A 19,250-nucleotide genomic window follows, 5' to 3' on the forward strand; every position below is an offset into this window, starting at 1 on the left:
CCTTTATTTTATTAATTAAAATGGGAAGGTCCCCTTCCCTTCTTGGGGAAGTGGAATTAACATTAAAACACATACAGCTTCAGGACAATCTACATACATATACACTTGTGCATATGCATATACAAAGTAGATATTCATATATGAGGTAGAAGCTTACACACACACACACACACACACACACACACACACACAGACACACACACACCCCTACTGTTTCAAGTTTCCATGTTTCCATACTACCCCTTAAAGGATCCTCAATTTTAAGCTGCCTCTCCCTGTATTCCTTCCGCTTGTCCCCCTCTTCACACACTCTCCCCAACTGATTACATTTTCTTTTCAGCCCCACCCCCAGTCCATTCGGAACTATTTTCTTCCCTTTTCAAGGGAGATCTATCTGTCCCACCCCTAGCCCTTTACTCTGTACCGATCCTCTGTTATTCTATAAATTATAGCTTTCTTATTGGCTTCACAGATGCTCTTCATAAATAAATAAATATAAGCCACATTTGTCTTTCTGGGTCTGGAATGCCTCATTAGAATCCTTTTTTTCTACTTCCATCTATTTACCTGCAAGTGTTGTGATGTCTTTCTTAATGGGTCAGTAATATTATATTGTGTAAATGGACCACATTTTTTAAAACTACTCATTCATTGAGGGCCATTTAGATTGTTTCCACCTTCTAGCTGTTATGAATAAGGCAGCAATGGACATGGTTGAGCAAGTGTCTCGGTGATACGATGAAGCATTCTTTGGGTATATGCCTAAGAGTGGTTTATCTGGATTTCGAGGTAGATTGATTCCCATCTTCCTAAGGAACCAGCACTCTGACTTCCAAGTGTGGCCAAACACTAATAATGGATGCCTGTCTCTCTTAGTTCACATCCTCACCCATATGAGCTGTCATTTGTTTCATTGTCCTTTGCCATTCTGGCATGTGTTTGATGAAATCTCAAAGGAGTTTTGATTTGCACTTCTCAGATGGACTAAGGACATTGAACATTTAAGTGCTTCCCAGACATTTGAGTGAGTTTTCTCTATTGAGAACTCTCTGTTTAGATCTGTACTCTATTTTAAAAATTGGATTCTTTGGTCTTTTGATATCCAGTTTTTTGAGTTCTTTACATATCTGGATATTAACCATCAATTGGATATCTAGTTGGTGAAGATCTTTCCCCAATCTGTAGGCTGCTGATTTGTTCAAATCATTGAGCCCATTGGCATAAATAAACATTTCGGTTTCATGAAGTTCCTTCCATTTGTTAATTATCTTTCTGCCTGTGCTGTCAGTGTTCTGTTCAGAAAGTCTTCCTTTGTGCCAATGAGTTAAAGACTATTACCCATTTTCTCTTCTACTACATCCAGTGTATCTGGATAGGGTTAAGGTCTTTGATCCACTTGGAGTTGAATTTTGTCCAGGGTGATAAGTATAGTTCTATTTGCATTCTTCTAAATGCAGTTGGACAAAAACCATGTGTTGAAGATGCTTTATTTCTAGTGTGTATTTATAGATTATTTATAAAAAATTAGGTATCCATAGCTGTGTAATTTATATCTGCATTTTCAATTCAATTCCATTGATCAAGGTGTCTGTTTCCATGCTACTTGTATTACTATATCTCTGTAGTATGATTTGAAGTAGAGGATGGTGATACCTCCAACAGTTCCTTAATTATTAAAGATTGTCTTAGATATCCTTGTGTGTGTGTGTGTGTGTGTGTGTGTGTGTGTGTGTGTGTGTGATGTTGCACCAGAGAAATGCACCAGAGAACTTCTCACAGTATTCTAGCTACTTTTGGTGGAACCTCATGATTTCCTCTGGGTTGAGCCACTGTTTGCTATTGGACTGGGCTGCTGATATCCTGATAATGAAGATTGGAATTGCCTCTAAGGAACTAACCAGGTCCTTTTAACCATTTTTCTTCCCTACTTTGGTTGGTGGGCTAGAACGAAGGTTGAAGTGTTAAAGAACCTTAAATGAAATAGGCTTTGAAAAATCTAAGGCTACAGAATTCTATGCTAAAACATCTGGCCCTGAGCTCTTTTAGAATGGTATTGGAGGCGACTTCCAGACGCAGAGCGGAACGGCGGCTCATAGAGGCTGAGCAACTGGTGAGTGGGAGACCTAGACTGCAGGGGAGCAGAGAGATCTTTGCGGAGTGCACAGGGAAAGTGCACACCCTAACTTGCCCTGCCCCACCTTGCCCGATCCAGCGATTGGGAACAGAAAATTAGAACTTCTGTTTCCACCCGGAGGCGACTTCCGGACGCAGAGCGGAGCCTGGTCTACCTGCCACCCGGATCGGCGGCTCGTAGAGGCTGAGCAACTGCGATTGGGAAGAGAAAATTAGGACTTCTGTTTCCACCAGGAGGCGACTTCCAGAGGCGACTTCTAAACTCAGAGCCGAGCCTGGCCTACCTGCCACCAGGATCAGCGGCTCATAGAGGCTGAGCAACTGCAATTGGGAACAGAAAATTAGAACTTCTGTTTCCGCCCGGGGGCGACTTCAGGACACAGAGCAGAGCCTGGCCCATCTGCCACCTGGAACGGAGGCTCTTAGAGGCTGAGCAACTGGTGGGTGGGAGACCTGGGCTGCAGGGGAGCAGAGAGATCTCTGTGGAGTACACACAGAAAGTGCACCCCCTGCCTTGCCCTGCCCTGCCGTGCCTGACCCAGCAAACAGAAACAGAACTTTGGAACTTCTGCTCACACCCAACGACTCTGAGGCATAAAACAGGACTTGACCCATCTGACACCTGAACCAGTGGAGAACCAGGGACACAGACCAGATACAAGGGAAAGGCAAGAACATATCACTGACAAAAGATGGCAAGAGGAAAGCGAAAGAGTATATCCCAAGGAAACCAAGACAACCTGGCAACATCAGAACCCAGCTCTCCCGTAACAGAAAACATTGGAATGCCAAACACTCCAGAAAAAGAAAACACAGACCTGAAATCATACCTCAAGATGCTGATAGAGATACTTAAACAAGAAAGGGAGGAAAAGCAAAAAGATTCAGAAGCTTTTAAAGAAGAAACAAGAAAAACACTCAAAAAACTCAAAGAACTAGAGGAAAGCAGAACCAAAGAAATAAAGGAATGGAAGAGGGAAATTAAAACAGAGATTGACACAATAAAGAAAACACAAAAAGAGATAACCCTAGAGGTAGAACACCTAAAAAAGAAATCAGGAGTCACAGAAGCAAGCATTTCCAATAGATTACAAGAGATCAAAGAGAGAATCTCGGGGGCAGAAGACAACATTGCAAACATAGACAAAACAGCCAGAGAAGATGCAAAAAACAAAAAGCTCCTAACCCAAAATGTCCAGGAAATCCAAGACACATTGAGAAGACCGAACCTAAGGATAATAGGAATAGAAGAGGGAGAAGAGTATCAACTAAGAGGCACAGTAAATATCTTCAACAAAATCATAGAAGAAAACTTCCCTACCCTCAAGAATGAGATGACCACGAGCATAATAGAAGCCTTCAGAACGCCAAATAGGTTGGACCAGAAAAGAAATACCTCCTGACACATAATAGTAAAAACATCAAGTGTCCAAAGTAAAGAAAGAATACTAAAAGCAGTAAGGGAAAAAGGTCAGGTAACATATAAAGGCAGACCAATCAGACTCACAACCGATTTCTCAACAGAGACTATGAAAGCTAGAAGAGCCTGGACAGACATCATGCACTCCTTAAGAGAGCACAAGTGCCAGCCCAAGCTGCTATACCCAGCAAAACTATCAATCACCATAGAGGGAGAGAGGAAGATATTTCAAGACAAATCAAAATTCACACAATATCTGACCACAAACCCAGCACTACAACGAATTATAGGTGGAAAACCCAATACAATGAGGGAAAATACAGCCTAGTAAGAACAAGAAAACTCCTAAACAAGAAAACTAAAAGAAGAAAAAAACATAGACACAACTCAACCCAAAAAAGCAATAATGGCAGGAAACAGAAACAACTATTCCTTGATATCTATTAACATAAATGGTCTCAACTCCCCAATAAAGAGACATAGACTATCAGACTGGATACATAAACAAAATCCAGCCTTTTGCTGCATACAGGAAACTCATTTCAGAGACAAAGACAGACACTATCTCAGAGTAAAAGGGTGGGAAAAAACTTCCAAGCAAACAGCTCTAAGAAGCAAGCTGGAGTGGCTATTCTAATATCGAATAAAGTAAATTTCCAACCAAAAGTTATCAAAAAAGATAAGGAAGGACACTTTTTACTCATTACCGGGGAAATCTGTCAGGAGGAACTCTCAATCCTTAACATATATGCTCCAAATAAAAAAATCACCCACATTCATAAAAGAAACCCTACTAAAGCTCAAAAAATACATTTCACCCCACACAATAATAGTGGGAGACTTTAATACCCCACTCTCACCAATGGACAGATCAGGGAAACAGAAACTGAATAAGGACACTGCAAAACTAGTAGAGACTTTGAACCAACTAGAATTAATAGATATATACAGAACATACTATCCCAAAGTAAAAGAATACACTTTCTTCTCACCACCCCATGGCACCTTCTCGAAAATTGACCAAATAATTGGACACAGAACGAGCCTCCATTAATATAAGAAGATTGAAATACTCCCATGCATCCTCTCAGATCACCATGGTCTACGGCTGGTCTTTAACAACAACAAAGACAACAAAAAGCCACATACACATGGAAACTAAACAATGCTTTGTTAAAGGATAGCAGGGTCAAAGAAGAAATAAAGAAAGAAATTAAGTATTTTCTAGAATTCAACGAAAACGAAAACACAAAATACCCAAACCTACGGGATGCAATGAAAGCAGTATTGAGAGGAAAACTCATAGCCCTAAGTGCTTCCAAAAAGAAACTGGAGAGAGCTCACATCAGCAACCTGACAGCACAGCTAAAAGCCCTAGAACAAAAGGAAGCAGATATACCCAAAAAGAGTAGACTGCAAGAAATAATCAAAATTAGGGCAGAAATAGACCAAATAGAAACAAAAAGAACCATTGAAAAAATCAACAAAACCAAGAGTTGGTTCTTTGAGAAAATCAACAAGATTGATAAACCCCTAGCAAGACTAACTAGAGGGCAAAGAGAGAGTATCCAAATTAACAAAATCAGAAAGGAAAGTGGCGACATAACAACTGAAACTGAGGAAATTCAACAAATCATCAGATCCTACTACAAAAACTTATACTCCATAAAATTGAAAAATCTGGAGGAAATGGACGAATTCCTAGACAGATACAAGGTCCCAAAGTTAAACCAGAACCAAGTAAACCATCTAAATAATCCTATAGCACCTAAAGAAATAGAAGAGGTCATCAAAAGCCTCCCAACCAATAAAAGCCCAGGTCCAGACAGGTTCAGTGCAGAATTTTATCAGACTTTTATTGAGGATATAACACCAATACTCGCCAAACTATTCCAAAAGATAGAATCAGATGGAATATTACCCAACTCATTTTTTGAGGCTACAATAACCCTCGTACCTAAACCACACAAAGAAACCTACAAGGAAAGAGAACTTCAGACCAATCTTACTTATGAACTTTGATGCAAAAATACTCAACAAAATCCTTGCAAACCGAATCCAAGAACACATCAAAACGATCATTCATCATGGCCAAGTAGGCTTCATCCCTGGGATGCAGGGATGGTTTAACATAAGTAAATCCATCAACGTAATCCACCATATAAACAAACTCAAAGAGCAAAATCACATGGTCATCTCACTAGACGCTGAGAAAGCATTCGACAAAATCCAACACCCCTTCATGTTAAAAGTCCTGGAAAGAACTGGAATCCAAGGCCCATACTTAAACATAATAAAAGCAATATACAGCAAACCAACAGCCAACATCAAAGTTAATGGCGAGAAACTTGAAGCAATCCCACTAAAATCAGGGACTCGACAAGGCTGCCCACTCTCCCCCTACTTATTCAACATAGTACTGGAAGTCCTGGCTGGAGCAATTAGACAGCAAAAGGAGATCAAGGGGATACAAATCGGAAAGGAAGAGATTAAAAACATCACTCTTTGTCGATGACATGATAGTGTACTTGAGTGACCCCAAAAATTCCACCAGAGAACTCCTACAGCTGATAAACAAGTTCAGCAAAGTGGCTGGATACAAAATTAACTCAAACAAGTCAGTAGCTTTCATACAAACATGTGGAGAAAGAAATTAGGGAAAAGGTACCGTTCACAATCGTTACAAAAACTATGAAATACCTTGGTGTGACTCTAACTGAGCAAGTGAAGGACCTGTATGACAAGAACTTCAAACCTCTAAAGAAAGAAATTGAGGAGGATCTCAGAAAATGGAAAGATCTCCCATGCTCATGGATTGGAAAAATCAACATCTTAAAAATGGCCATTCTACCAAAAGCAATCTACAGATTCAATGCAATTCCCATCAAAATTCCAACCCAGTTCTTCATGGAATTGGAAAGATCAATGTGCAATTTCATATGGAATAACAAAAGACCTAGAATATCGAAATCCATCCTCAAAAACAAAAAAACATCTGCGGGAATCACTATTCCTGACCTCAAGCTATATTACAAGGCAATTGTGCTGAAAACTGCATGGTACTGGTACAGAAATAGGCATGTGAATTGATGGAATAGAATAGAAGATCCAGAAATGAGCCCTCATGTATATGGTCACCTGATTTTTGACAAAGGAGCAGTAAACATTCAATGGAAAAAGGATACATATTCAACAAATGGTGCTGGTCCAACTGGCACTCAGCATGCAAAAGAATGAAAATAGACCCGTTCTTATCTCCTTGTACAAAGCTCAAGTGTAAGTGGATCAAAGATCTCCATATTAAACCAGATACACTGAAACTATTAGATGAGAAAGTAGGGAAAACCTTAGAACACATAGGCACAGGAGAAAATTTCCTGAACAAAGCACCAATGGCTCAAGCTCTAAGGTCAAAGATTAACAAATGGGACTTAATGAGATTGCAAAGTTTCTGTAAGGCTAAGGACATCGTCAAGAAAACAAAACGGCAACCAACAGAATGGGAAAAGATCTTTACCAACACCACATCAGATAGAGGCCTAATATCCAAGGTGTACAAGGAACTCAAAAAGCTAGACACCAGAGAATCAAATAACCCTATTAAAAAATGGGGTACAGAGCTAAACAAAACGTTTTCAGTTGAGGAACACCGAATGGGCGAGAAACATCTGAGAAAGTGCTTGACATCCTTAGCCATCAGGGAAATGCAAATCAAAACAACCCTGAGATTCCACCTCACACCAGTCAGATTGGCCAAGATCCAAAACTCAGATGACAGAAGATGCTGGCGAGGCTGAGGAGAAAGAAAAACACTTCTTCACTGTTGGTGGGGTTGCAAGCTAATACAACCACTCTGGAAATCTGTCTGGCGATACCTCAGAAAATTGGATATAGTACTACCTGAATACTCAGCTATTCCACTTCTGGGCATATACCCCAGAGACACTTTAATACACAACAAAGATATATGCACCACAATGTTCATAGCGGCTCTATTTATAATTGCCAGAAGCTGGAAGGAACCCAGATGTCCTTCAGAAGACGAATGGATACAAAAATTGTGGTACATATACACAATGGAATACTACTCAGCCACCAGAAACAATGACTTAACCAAATTCTTAAGAAAATGGCTGCATGTAGAGAATATCATCCTGAGTGAGATAACCCAGTCACAAAAGAACAGACATAATATGCAGTCACTGATAGTGGGATGCTAACCCCAGAGGCTTGTACTCCCCCAGAAACAACTCACAGACTGTATGAAGTCCAAGAAATAAAGAAAACAAAAAAAAAATACATATATTTACAAAACAAGAAGACTTTGACTATTTCCATGTTGCGTTTTGTTTTGCATGTACTTTACTCTTATTGTAACTATTAGGTTTTCAATGCATACTGTCAAGCCCTTGAAAAAAATCAAGTACTGACTAAAAAATATATTCACATGGTTTTATGTAAAAATTATTTTAATGTCTGAAAAAACAGTACTGACAAAAATGTATAATTTTAAGCAAAAAAATGGTTAAAATCAGTACATTTATCTTTGTTTTGTAAAATAAAATCGTTTAAAAAAATAGCAATTATTTATGATCATGTATTTGCATCTAGCTACATTGCTCTGTCTCAGTATACACACTACATGTAAAAATTGTGAAGCCGAACTTTGACCTCAAATAAATAGGAAATATCCAAGTTGAGGTCTGAGAAACCCTTAGGAAATCTGTAAAATATCCCAACAGAAGACAGTATGTCACCCAGACAGGAAACACAGTATTCTACCAACAATTCTTGTTCTCAAAAGTGACCAATTAGATGTCTCTAGGGAGCGCATAACATTTCTATTCTAGCCCTTCCACTTTTAACAAGCTCTGAGAGAACCCCGATCCCTGCCTAGGGACATCATGCTAGTGACCAAATTCTTGCAGGGAAATCATCAAAGACATATTAGACTTGTGTTTTTGAAGACATTCAATCTCAGTAGAATCCAACAGAGCCGATTTTGCACTAAGGTCTGTGGGATTACAAAGGAGAAATCGATGTGGAAGAAAGGCCAGATGCGCAGCAGAGAGGGGAGCAGCATGCTGGCTTGTTTCATAGACGACTCTGCAGGTCCTGAAGCATGAAGGAAGTGCTCAGTGCACCCAGACCTTGGCTATGACAGTGTGGGACAGACACATATTCCAGCCTTCTCCCAGAAACTGGACCCTCAGACAAGATGGAAGACAGAATGATAAAGTTGCAATTAATTAGGAGGTATTGTAATGTGTCTGGATCATTCTTCCTATTTAGTTCCTGCTGTGAAAAATATCCATCAGTATCCTCTTAGGTGCTAAGATGGACCCGAGAAGAACAAACTTACATCTTTGCTTTAAACTATTCTGGTGAGGTCCTTTGTGCATGGTCATCTCAGTGCCTTTATGATATGTGGTCATTTTGAAACAGATCTAGGAGCCACTCTGCCCTTAGGTCAACCTTATGTCATTACTATTACCTGAACAATGAGAAAGCAGTGTCAGTGGAGTGTAGCTCTCACATGGCTTTGGGAGACTGTCAGTTGGACATTTTCTCCTACAGAGAATATTACTTCAGCAAGTTGAGGTAGTTGGCACCAGGCCTGAGGACATGAATTTGATCTCCAGGACCCAGAGGGTCCAAGATGAAACTGACTCCTACAAATTGTCCTCTTTCCCCCGTATACATCCCTCCACACAGTTAAAGTAACAATAAACAAACATAAGTGGGGTGCACTAAAAATACATTGTCATAATATTGGATTCCAGGAAGGCCCAGTTAGAGTGCAGGCTTTAATATCTCTGAGACTCTGAAAGCTTTGATCTCTCCTCCAGGTGACACAGGGGTGGCAGGAACCTAATACTCATAATATTGTGGGGACAGAGAGATTGCTGACGTCAGGTGGCCAGTATAGTAATGTAGGTGGTGAGGGTGGTGATAGCTATGTCCGGACCAAAGAATAATATGCCAATGATTCTGATACTATAGTTAAACTCAGGAACACACAGGCCCATGCCAAAATTCTGTCTTCACCACACCTTGAACGGGCTGCTGAATGACCTCACTGTGAGAACACCTCTGGCTATCTGTGATCTCTTTACCATAAGTTGTCTCAGACAGTGGGAATGGAAAACGGGACAGCTGTCCAGGAATTTATCCTGGAGGGATTCCCTGCTGCCCAGCACCTGGGCAGGCTTCTCTTCTCACTGAACCTGCTGGCCTACTTGGCCTCCATCACTGGAAATGTCCTCATCGTCTCCATTGTCTGCACCAGTGCCCGTCTGAAAAGCCCCATGTACTTTTTCCTAGGTGTTTTCTCCTTTGGGGAGTCTTGTTTTACGAGCACCGTGATTCCCAAGTTGCTGGTTATATTTCTTTTAGGGAAACAAACAATTTCCTTTGCTGCCTGTTTCATACAAGCCTTCGTCTTTCTATGTATTGGGGCATTTGGTTTTCTTCTCATAGCTGTGATGGCAGTGGACAGGTGTGTGGCTATATGCAAGCCTCTGCACTATCCTACCATCATGGACCTGAGGACCTGCATCATCCTAACCATGGCCTGCCTTGTTGTGACCTTTACTTTGATCACGTGGCTACTAGTGACGGTATCACGGTTATCCTTCTGCGGCCCCCACGTCATCCCACACTTCTTCTGTGACCTCAGCCCTCTGATTAATCTCTCCTGCTCTGACACCAGATCAGCTGAAGCTCTGGCGTTTTCCCTGGCTTTGATTATCCTTCTCTTGTCTCTCACCATAACGGTCACAGCATACAGCAACATCGTAGTCACGCTGGTGCATCTCCCGTCGGCCAAGGAGAGACAGAAAGCGTTCTCCACCTGCTCATCGCACCTCATCGTCCTCTCTCTGATGTACAGCAGCTGTTTATTTATATATGTGAAACCAAGGCAAACAAGTAGGCTTGAGTCCAACAGAGAGGCTGCTCTTGTGAACACGGTAGTGACACCCCTTCTGAACCCCGTCATCTACACCCTGCGCAACAAGCAGGTCCACCAGGCACTGAGGGAGACTCTGTGCAGAATAAAAATATCGGGATAGGAAAGGGTCACATGTTCTTTTAGTGTTCAGAAATTATGTTTTCTCCATTTTAATCATCAGCACTTGAGAGTCACAGAATTCACAAACCTTCCTTGTAAATAGCTCCATAAAATGCAGGTGTTTGTCACCTTGTAAAATACATTTTAATGTAGTGTGTTTGCCTGTTCCACATATTTCAATCAACTTTACCTTTGTACCTGTGTTTCTGCTTTTCAAGACAGAGCTTCTCTGTTTCTTAGGCTACGCCATGTTCGTGTTCCTGGGCCTAGCTCTGAACACACATCTCTGTATGGTGTTTCCCAGTGAGTCTCAGAACCAGCCCTGCTCCTGCCGTCCCAGTAGTCCCAGGCCCAGTTCTGGAAATTCAGCTTCCACACCCACCTCCCCGACTCCAGACTGCCCATGTCCCACCTCGATGCTGGCAGGCCTAGACCCAATATAGCAGCTTCTATATTAGATGCACATGGGTTTCTGCCCAACCTGAAACAGGCTAGATCCTCACCCCAAACACAGGTCCAATGAATGACATTCACATCACAAAACCACAAAAATCATGAAAGGACAAGACAGTGTGTCCCACCTGAAACCCACTAGCTCTCTGATGAGAGTTACCTAGATGCATCCAGGAAACAGTTTAAAAGTACAATCATAACCTCCACCAAAAATATGAAGGACACATAAAAAACACAAAATTAAAGCTGCTCAGTCCACGAGGCTGGGTGTTTCACCTGGTCTTCTGTATAAGCTGGAATAAGAGGGAGGCTCTAACAGATGTGCTGGCAGGTCAGTCCAAGCAGGTGAAGAAGAGTGAGCCTTTCTTCTTCCATTGTCCTTATGTCCAGCAGAAGGTGTGGCCCAGATTAAAGGTGTGTACCACCATGCTTGGATCTGGAACTTGCTTTGTCCCAGTCTGGCTTTGAACTCAAGAGTTCTGGTTGCCCCAGTCTCCTAGGATTGAAGGCATGTACTACCTTGCCAGGGCCTAAGCTTTACATGGCTGCTATACCTCAAGATCTCCGTGCCTAGATCCAGGTTTGAAACCAGTATCTTCCAGTCTCAAATCTGGATCACAGGTGTGCCCCCATTTCTGGATTGTAGTTCATTCCAGATGTAATCAAGTTAGCAACCAGGAAGAGCCATCACCGCCAACCCAGAGTAACTACCTGCCACAGTGAAAGGAAGAAGTTAACCTTTCCATAATACAAACAGGTGGAAGGATGCATGTCCATCAAACCAGCCCTACAGAGAATATTGAAAGTCACCTTTCAGACTGAAGAGAGGACTACGAAGATACCACACAAAGCAAAAGAAATGAAATAATTCCAAGTACATGAACAGAACTCAAATAATAATGTATTTATCACACACCCTGTAATAACTTTACATGTTAATAACTTGAACTTATCTATCAAAGACACATTAATTCTGTGGACAGAAATAAAATCCAGCTTTCTGTTTGCTTTAGTGATAGGCTCCCCCTAAAGCTGATATTTTGGAAATGGGACCTGGAGTGTTTGTAGATATCCTTTTTTTTTTTTTTTTTTTTTTTTTTTTTTTTTGTTAATACTTTGATTAAATTTTTTTGTCAGTACTTGGTTTTACATTTTTTATAAGGTTGTACTTAAGTATTGGTGGGTACATATACATATACATATGTATATATGTAACAATAATATAGAAAAAGGGGTTAGTAATTTGAGGAGATAGGAGAGAAACTGGGAGGGGTTTAGGCAAGGAAAGGGGGATGTGATACAGTTCTATTTTAATTAAAATATATTCCTTTTTCCTTTTTTTCTTGATCTTCACACAGTCTGTGGGTTTTTTTATGGCTTGTTCAGAGCTTTCTGGGGTTAGTATCCCATTATCAGTGACTGCATATTATGTCTGTTCTTTTGTGTCTGGGTTATGTCACTCAGGATGATATTGTCTAGATACATCTATTTTCTTAAGAATTTCTTTAGGCCATTGTTTCTGATAGGTGGGCAGTACTCCATTGTGTAAATGTACCACAATTTTTGTATCCATTCAACTACTGAAGGACATCTTGGTTCTTTCCAGCTTCTGTTGATTATAAATAGAGCTGCAATGAACATTGTGGTGCATGTATCTTTGTTGTATGTTGGAGCGTCTCTGGGGAAAATGCCCAGAAGTAGAATAACTGGGTCTTCAGGTAGTACTATGTCCATTTTTCTGAGGAACCTCTAGACTGATTTCCAGAGTGGTTGTATCAGATTACAAGCCCACCAGCCATGGAAAAGTGTTGCTGTTTCTCCACATCCTTGGCAGCATCTATTGTCATCTGAGTTTTGGATCTTGGCCAATCTGACTGGTGTGAGGTGGAATCTCAGGGTTGTTTTGATTTGCATTTCCCTGATGGCTAAGGATGTTGAGCACTTCCTTAGATGTTTCTCAGCCATTCCATATTCCTCAATTGAGAAATTTTTAAGACTGTACTCCATTTTTAATAGGGTTGTTTGATTCTCTGGTATCTTGCTTTTTGAGTTCTTTGTATATCTAGAATATTAGGCCTCTATCTGATGTGGGGTTGGTCAACATCTTTTCCCACTCTGTTGGCTGCTATTTTATTTCATGATAGTATCTTTAGCCTTACAGAAACTTTGCAATCTCATTAAGTCTTATTTGTCAATCTTTGACCTTAGAGCATGAGCCATTGTTGTTCTGTTTAGGAAATTTTCACCTGTGCCTATGAGTTCTAAGGGTTTCCCTAATTTCTCTCTAATAGTTTCAGTATACCTGGTTTAATGTGGAGATCTTTGATCCATTTACACTTGAGCTTTGTACAAGGAGATAAGAAAGGGTCTATTTTCATTCCTCTGCATGCTGAGTGCCAGTTGGACCAACATCATTTGTTGAATAGGCTGTCCTTTTTCCATTGAATGTTACAGTTCCTTTGTCAAAAATCAGGTGACCATATATGTGAGGGCTCATTTCTGGATCTTCTATTCTATTCCATTAATCCATGTGCCTATTTCTGTACCAGTACTATGCAGTTTTCAGCACAATTGCCTTGTAATATAGCTTGAGGTCAAGGATAGTGATTCCTGAAGAAGTTTTCTTGTTGTTGAGGATGGATTTTGCTAATCTAGGTCTTTATTATTCCAAATGAAATTGCACATTTCTCTTTCCAACTCAGTGGAGAAGTCGGTTGGAATTTTGATGGGGATTGCATTGAACCTGTAGATTTCTTTTGGTAAGATGGCCATTTTAAAAATGTTGATCCTTCCAATCCTTGGGCATGGGAGAACTTTCCAATTTCTGAGATTTTCCTCGATTTCCTTCTTTAGAGGTTTGAAGTTCTTGTCATACAGGTCCTTCACTTGATTAGTTAGAGTCACACCAAGGTATTTCATAGTTTTTTTTTTTTTTTGACAATTGTGAAGGGTATTTTTTCCCTAATTTTTTCTCCACATGTTTGTCTTTTGAATATAGGAAGGCTATGGATTTTTTTGAGTTAATTTTATATCTGGCCACCTGGCTGACCTTGTTTATCAGCTGTAGGAGTTCTCTGCTGGAATATGTGGGGTTGCTTAAGTACACTATCATGTCATCTGCAAATAGTGATGTTTTTACTTCTTCCTTTCCAATTTGTATCCCTTTGATTTCCTTTTGCTGTCTAATTGCTCTGGCCAGGACTTCCAGTACTATCTTGAATAGGTAGGGGGAAAGTGGGTAGCCTTGTGGAGTCCCTGATTTTAGTGGGATTGCTTCAAGTGTCCACCTTTAAGTTTGATGTTGGCTGTTGGTTTCCTGTATATTGCTTTTGTTATATTTAGGTATGGGCCTTGGATTCCTGTTCTTTCAAAGACGTTTAACATGAAGGGGTGTTGAATTTTGTCAAATGCTTTCTCATAATCTAGTGAGATGACCATGGTTTTTTTTCTTTGAGTTTGTTTATATGGTGGATTACATTGATGGATTTCCATATATTAAACCATCCCTGCATGTCAGGGATGAAGCCTACTTGATCATGGTGAATGATCATTTTGATGTGTTCTTGGATTCGGTGTGCTAGGATTTTGTTTAGTATTTTTGCATCAATGTGCACAAGTGAGATTTGTCTGGTGTTCTCTTTCCTTGTAGGATCTCTGTTGGTTTAGGAAGGAGGGTTATTTTAGCTTCATTAAATGAGTTAGGTAGTTTTCCATCTGATTCTATTTTGTGGAATAGTTTGGAGAGTGTTGGTGTTATACCATCAATAAATGTCTGATAAAAATCTGCACTGAACCCATTTGGGCCTGGGCTTTTTTTGGTTGGGAGGCTTTTGATGACTGCCACTATTTCTTTAGGTGTTATGGGATTATTTAGATGATTTACCTTGTCCTGATTTAACTTTAGTACCTTGTATCTGTCTAGGAATTCATCCATTTCCTCCAGATTTTCCAGCTTTGTTGAGTATAGGCTTTTGTAGTAGGATCTGATGATTTCTTGAATTTCCTCAGTTTCAGTTCTTATTTCTCCACTCTCCTTTCTGATTTTGTTCATTTGGATACTCTCTCTTTGCCCCCTAGTTAGTCTGGATAACGGTTTATCAATTTTGTTGATTTTCCCAAAGAACCAGCTCTTGGTTTTGTTGATTCTTTCAATGGTCTTTTTGTTTCTATTTGGTCAATTTCTCCCCTAAGTTTGATTATTTCTTTCCATCTACTCCTCTTGCCTGTATCTGCTTCCTTTTGGCTAGAGCTTTCAGCTCTGCTGTCAAGTTGCTGATGTTTGCTCTCTCCAGTTTCTTTTTGGAAGCACTCAGAGCTATGAGTTTTCATCTCAATACTGCTTTTATTGCATCCCATAGGTTTGGGTATGTTGTGTTTTCGTTTTAGTTGAAATCTAGAAAGTTTTTAATTTCTTTCTTTATTTCTTCTTTGGCCCTGTTATCGTTTAACAGAGACTTGTCTAGTTTCCATGTGTTTGTGGGGTTTTTGTTGTCTTTGTTGTTGTTAAAAACCCGTCTTAGACCATGGTGATCTGAGAGATTGCATGGGAGTTTTTCAATCTTCTTATATCTATTGAGGCTCATTTTGTGACCAATTATGTAGTCAGTTTTTGAGAAAGTGCTATAAGGTGCTGAGAAGAAGGTTTATTCTTTTTTTTTTTTTTGGATGAATTGTTCTGTAGATATCTAGTAATTCCAGCTGGTTTATAACCTCTGCTAGTTTTACAGTATCCTTGTTCAGTTTTTGTTTCCTTGATCAGTCCATTGGTGAAAGTTGGGTGTTGATGTCTCCCACTATTATTGTGTGGGGCACAATTATTTTTTGAGCTTTAGTAGGGTTTCTTTTATGAATATGGGTGCTTTTGTATTTAGAGCATATATGTTAAGGATTGAGAGTTTCTCCTGACAAATTTTCCCTGTAATGAGTAAAAAGTGTCCTTCATTATCTTTTTTGATAACTTTTGGTTGAAAATCTACTTTATTCAATATTAGAATGGCCATTCCAGCTTGCTTCTTGGGACCATTGGCTTGGACAGTTTTTTCCCACCCTTTTACTCTAGATAGTGTCTGTCGTTGTCTCTGAGATGAGTTTCTTGTATGCAACAAATTGCTGGGTTTTGTTTATGTATCCAGTCTGATAGCCTATGTCTTTTTATTGGAAAATTGAGTCCATTTATATTAACAGATATCAAGGAATAGTTGTTGTTTCCTGCTATTTTTGCCTTTGGAGGTTGAATTGTGCCTGTGTGTCTTTTTTCTTTTGGTTTTCTTGCTTAGGAGTTTTCTTGTTTTTATTAGGATGTAGTTCCCCTCATTGTAATCAGTTTTCCACCTATAATTCATTGTAGTGTTGGGTTTGTTGTCAGATATTGGGTAATTTAGTTTTGTCTTGAAATATCTTAGTCTCTCCATCAATGGTGATTGAGAGTTTTGCTGGTATAGCAGCTTTGGCTGACACTTGTGCTCTCTCAGGGTCTGCATGATGTCTGTCCAGGCTCTTCTAGCTTTCATAGTCTCTGTTGAGAAATCGGTTGTGATTTTGATTGGTCTGTCTTTATATGCTACATGGTCTTTTTTCCCTTACTGCTCTTAATATTTTTTCTTTACTTTGGGCACTTGGCATTTTGACTATTATGTGTCGGGGGAGTTTCTTTTCTGATCCAATCTATTGGGAGTTTAGTAGGCTTGTTTTATGCTTTTGGTCATCTAATTATTAAGGGTAGGGAAGGTTTCTTCTATGATTTGGTTGAAGATATTTACTGTGCCTCTTAGTTGATATTCTTAGCCTTCTTCTATTCCTATTATCCTTAGGTTTGGTCTTCTCATTGTGTCCTGGATCTCCTGGACATTTTGGATTAGGAGCTTTTTGGTTTTTGAAACTTCTCAGACTGTTTTGTCTATGTTTTCAATGTTGTATTTGGCCCCCGAGATTCTCTCTTCCATCTCTTGTAGTCTATTGGAAATGCTTGCATCTGTGACTCCTGATTTTTTTTTTTTTTTCGGTGTTCTACCTCTAGGATTGTCTCCTTTAATGATTTCTTTATTGTGTCAATTTGCGTTTTAAATTCCTTCTTCCAATCCTTCATCTCTTTGGTTCTGTTTTTCTCTAGTTCTTTTAGTTCTTTGAGTGTTTTTCTTGTTTCCTCTTTAAAAGCTTCTAATTCTTTATGCTTTTCCTCTCCTTCTTGTTTAAAGATCTCTATTATCATCTTGAGGTAGGATTTCGGGTCTGAGATTTCTTTTTCTGGAATGTTTGGCATTCAGCTGTTTGCTGTGATAGGATAGCTGGTTTCTAGTGTTGCCAGGTTGTCTTGGTTTCCCTGGGGTATGTTCTTTCACTTTCCTCTTGCCATCTTGTTGTCAGTCTTGTGCCCCTTGATCACTGCAGGATCACCTCTGGCTTACCACTTGCTACTGCTGTTGCTGGTGGTGGGTGGTCTGAGTATGGTTTCTCACTCCTTGTTTTCAGGCTAGGAATAGCCAATACAGGGTTAATGGTTCCCTGGAGCAAGCTGAGGTGGGGAAGGGAAAGCAGGGAATGCATGCTGGCTCACTGCTGGCTCACTGCTGTTCCTGGTGACAGGTCTATATCCTTTTTTTTAAATTGTAGAACTTTATTTTAAAGTAAACAAAGATAACTGTACAAATTTTAAGCATTTTTGTATAAAAGTATACAAATATATTTTTGTTATTGTTTGGCTTTCTTTAAGGTTTGATAGTGTGTATTAAGATCTTACTAGTTACAATGAGCATAAAGTACATGTAAAACAGGATGTAAACTGGAATTAGTCAAGGTTTTCTTGGTTTGTAAGGAGTAAACATAATGGTTTTTTCTTTTCTTTTCTTTTTTCTTGAACTTCACACAGTCTGTGAGTTGTTTCTGGGGTGTTAGAGCTTTCTGGGGTTAGTATCCAATTATCAGTGACTGCATATTATGTCTGTTCTTTTGTGACTGGGTTATATCCCTCAGGATGATATTCTCTAGCTGCATCAATTTTCTTAAGAATTTAATAAGTTCATTTTTTCTGATAGCTGGGCAGTACTCCATTGTGTAAATGTACCACAATTTTCTTATCCATTCATCTACTGAAGGACATCTGGGTTTCTTCCAGCTTCTGACTATTTTAAATAGAGCTGCTATGAACATTTTGGTGCATTTGTCTTTGTTGTATGTTGGAGCATCTCTGGGGTATATGCCCAGAAGTTGAATAACTGGGTCTTCAAGTAGTACTATGTCCAATCTTCTGAGGTAGGGCCAGACTGATTTCCGGAGTGGTTGTACCAGTTTACAACCCCACCAACAGTGGAGAAGTGTTCCTCTTTCTCCACATCCTTGCCAGCATCTACTGTCATCTGAATTTTTGATATTGGCCAATCTGACTGGTGTGAGGTGGAATTTCAAGGTTGTGTTGATTTGCATATCCCTGATGGCTAAGGATGTTGAGCAGTTCCTTAGAAGTTTCTCAGCCATTCTATATTCCTCAATTGAGAATATTTTGTTTAGCTCTGTACCCCATTTTTTTAATAAGGTTGTTTGATTCTCTGGTGTCTAGCTTTTTTAGTTCTTTGTATACCTTGGATATTAGGCCTCTATCTAATGTGGAGTTGGTAAAGATCTTTTCCCATTCTGTTGGCTTCTGTTTTGTTTTCTTGACAGTGTCCTTAGCCTTACAGAAACTTTGCAATCTCATTAAGTCCCATTTGTCAATCTTTGACCTTAGAGCATGAGCCATTGTTGTTTTGTTCCGGAAATTTTCGTCTATCCCTATGTGTTTTAAGATTTTCTCTACTTTCTCATATAATAGCTTCAGTATACCTGGTTTAATGTGGAGATCTTAGATCCACTTACACTTCCAGTGTATCAATTATGTTGATTTTCCCAAAGAACCAGCTCTTGGTTTTGTTGATTCTTTCAATGGTTCCTTTTGTTTCTATTTGGTCTATTACTGCCGTAAGTTCGACTATTTCTTACTGTCTACTCCTCTTGCCTATATCTGCTTCCTTTTGTTCTAGAGCTTTCAGCTGTGCTGTCAAGTTGCTTATGTATGCTCTCTCCAGTTTCTTTTTGGAAGCACTCAGAGCTATGAGTTTTCCTCTCAGTACTGCTTTTATTGCATTGATTGGTTTGGGTATGTTGTGTTTTCGTTTTTACTGAATTCTAGAAAATCCTCAA

General features: G+C 39.7%; 1 protein-coding gene across 1 annotated transcript; it reads left to right on the forward strand.

Moving 5' to 3' along the window:
- Positions 1 to 9,693: 9,693 nt before the first annotated feature.
- On the forward strand, positions 9,694 to 10,626 carry LOC308419126 (olfactory receptor 6C75-like; the record flags this gene model as incomplete). Its single annotated transcript, XM_080914708.1, has 1 exon — positions 9,694 to 10,626. The coding sequence occupies one exon, from the start codon at positions 9,694 to 9,696 to the stop codon at positions 10,624 to 10,626; it is 933 nt and encodes a 310-aa protein (XP_080770834.1).
- Between the last annotated feature and the right edge of the window lie 8,624 nt (positions 10,627 to 19,250).

Source organism: Micromys minutus, assembly GCF_963924665.1.
Source record: "Micromys minutus genome assembly, chromosome: 3".
Lineage (NCBI taxonomy): Eukaryota > Metazoa > Chordata > Mammalia > Rodentia > Muridae > Micromys > Micromys minutus.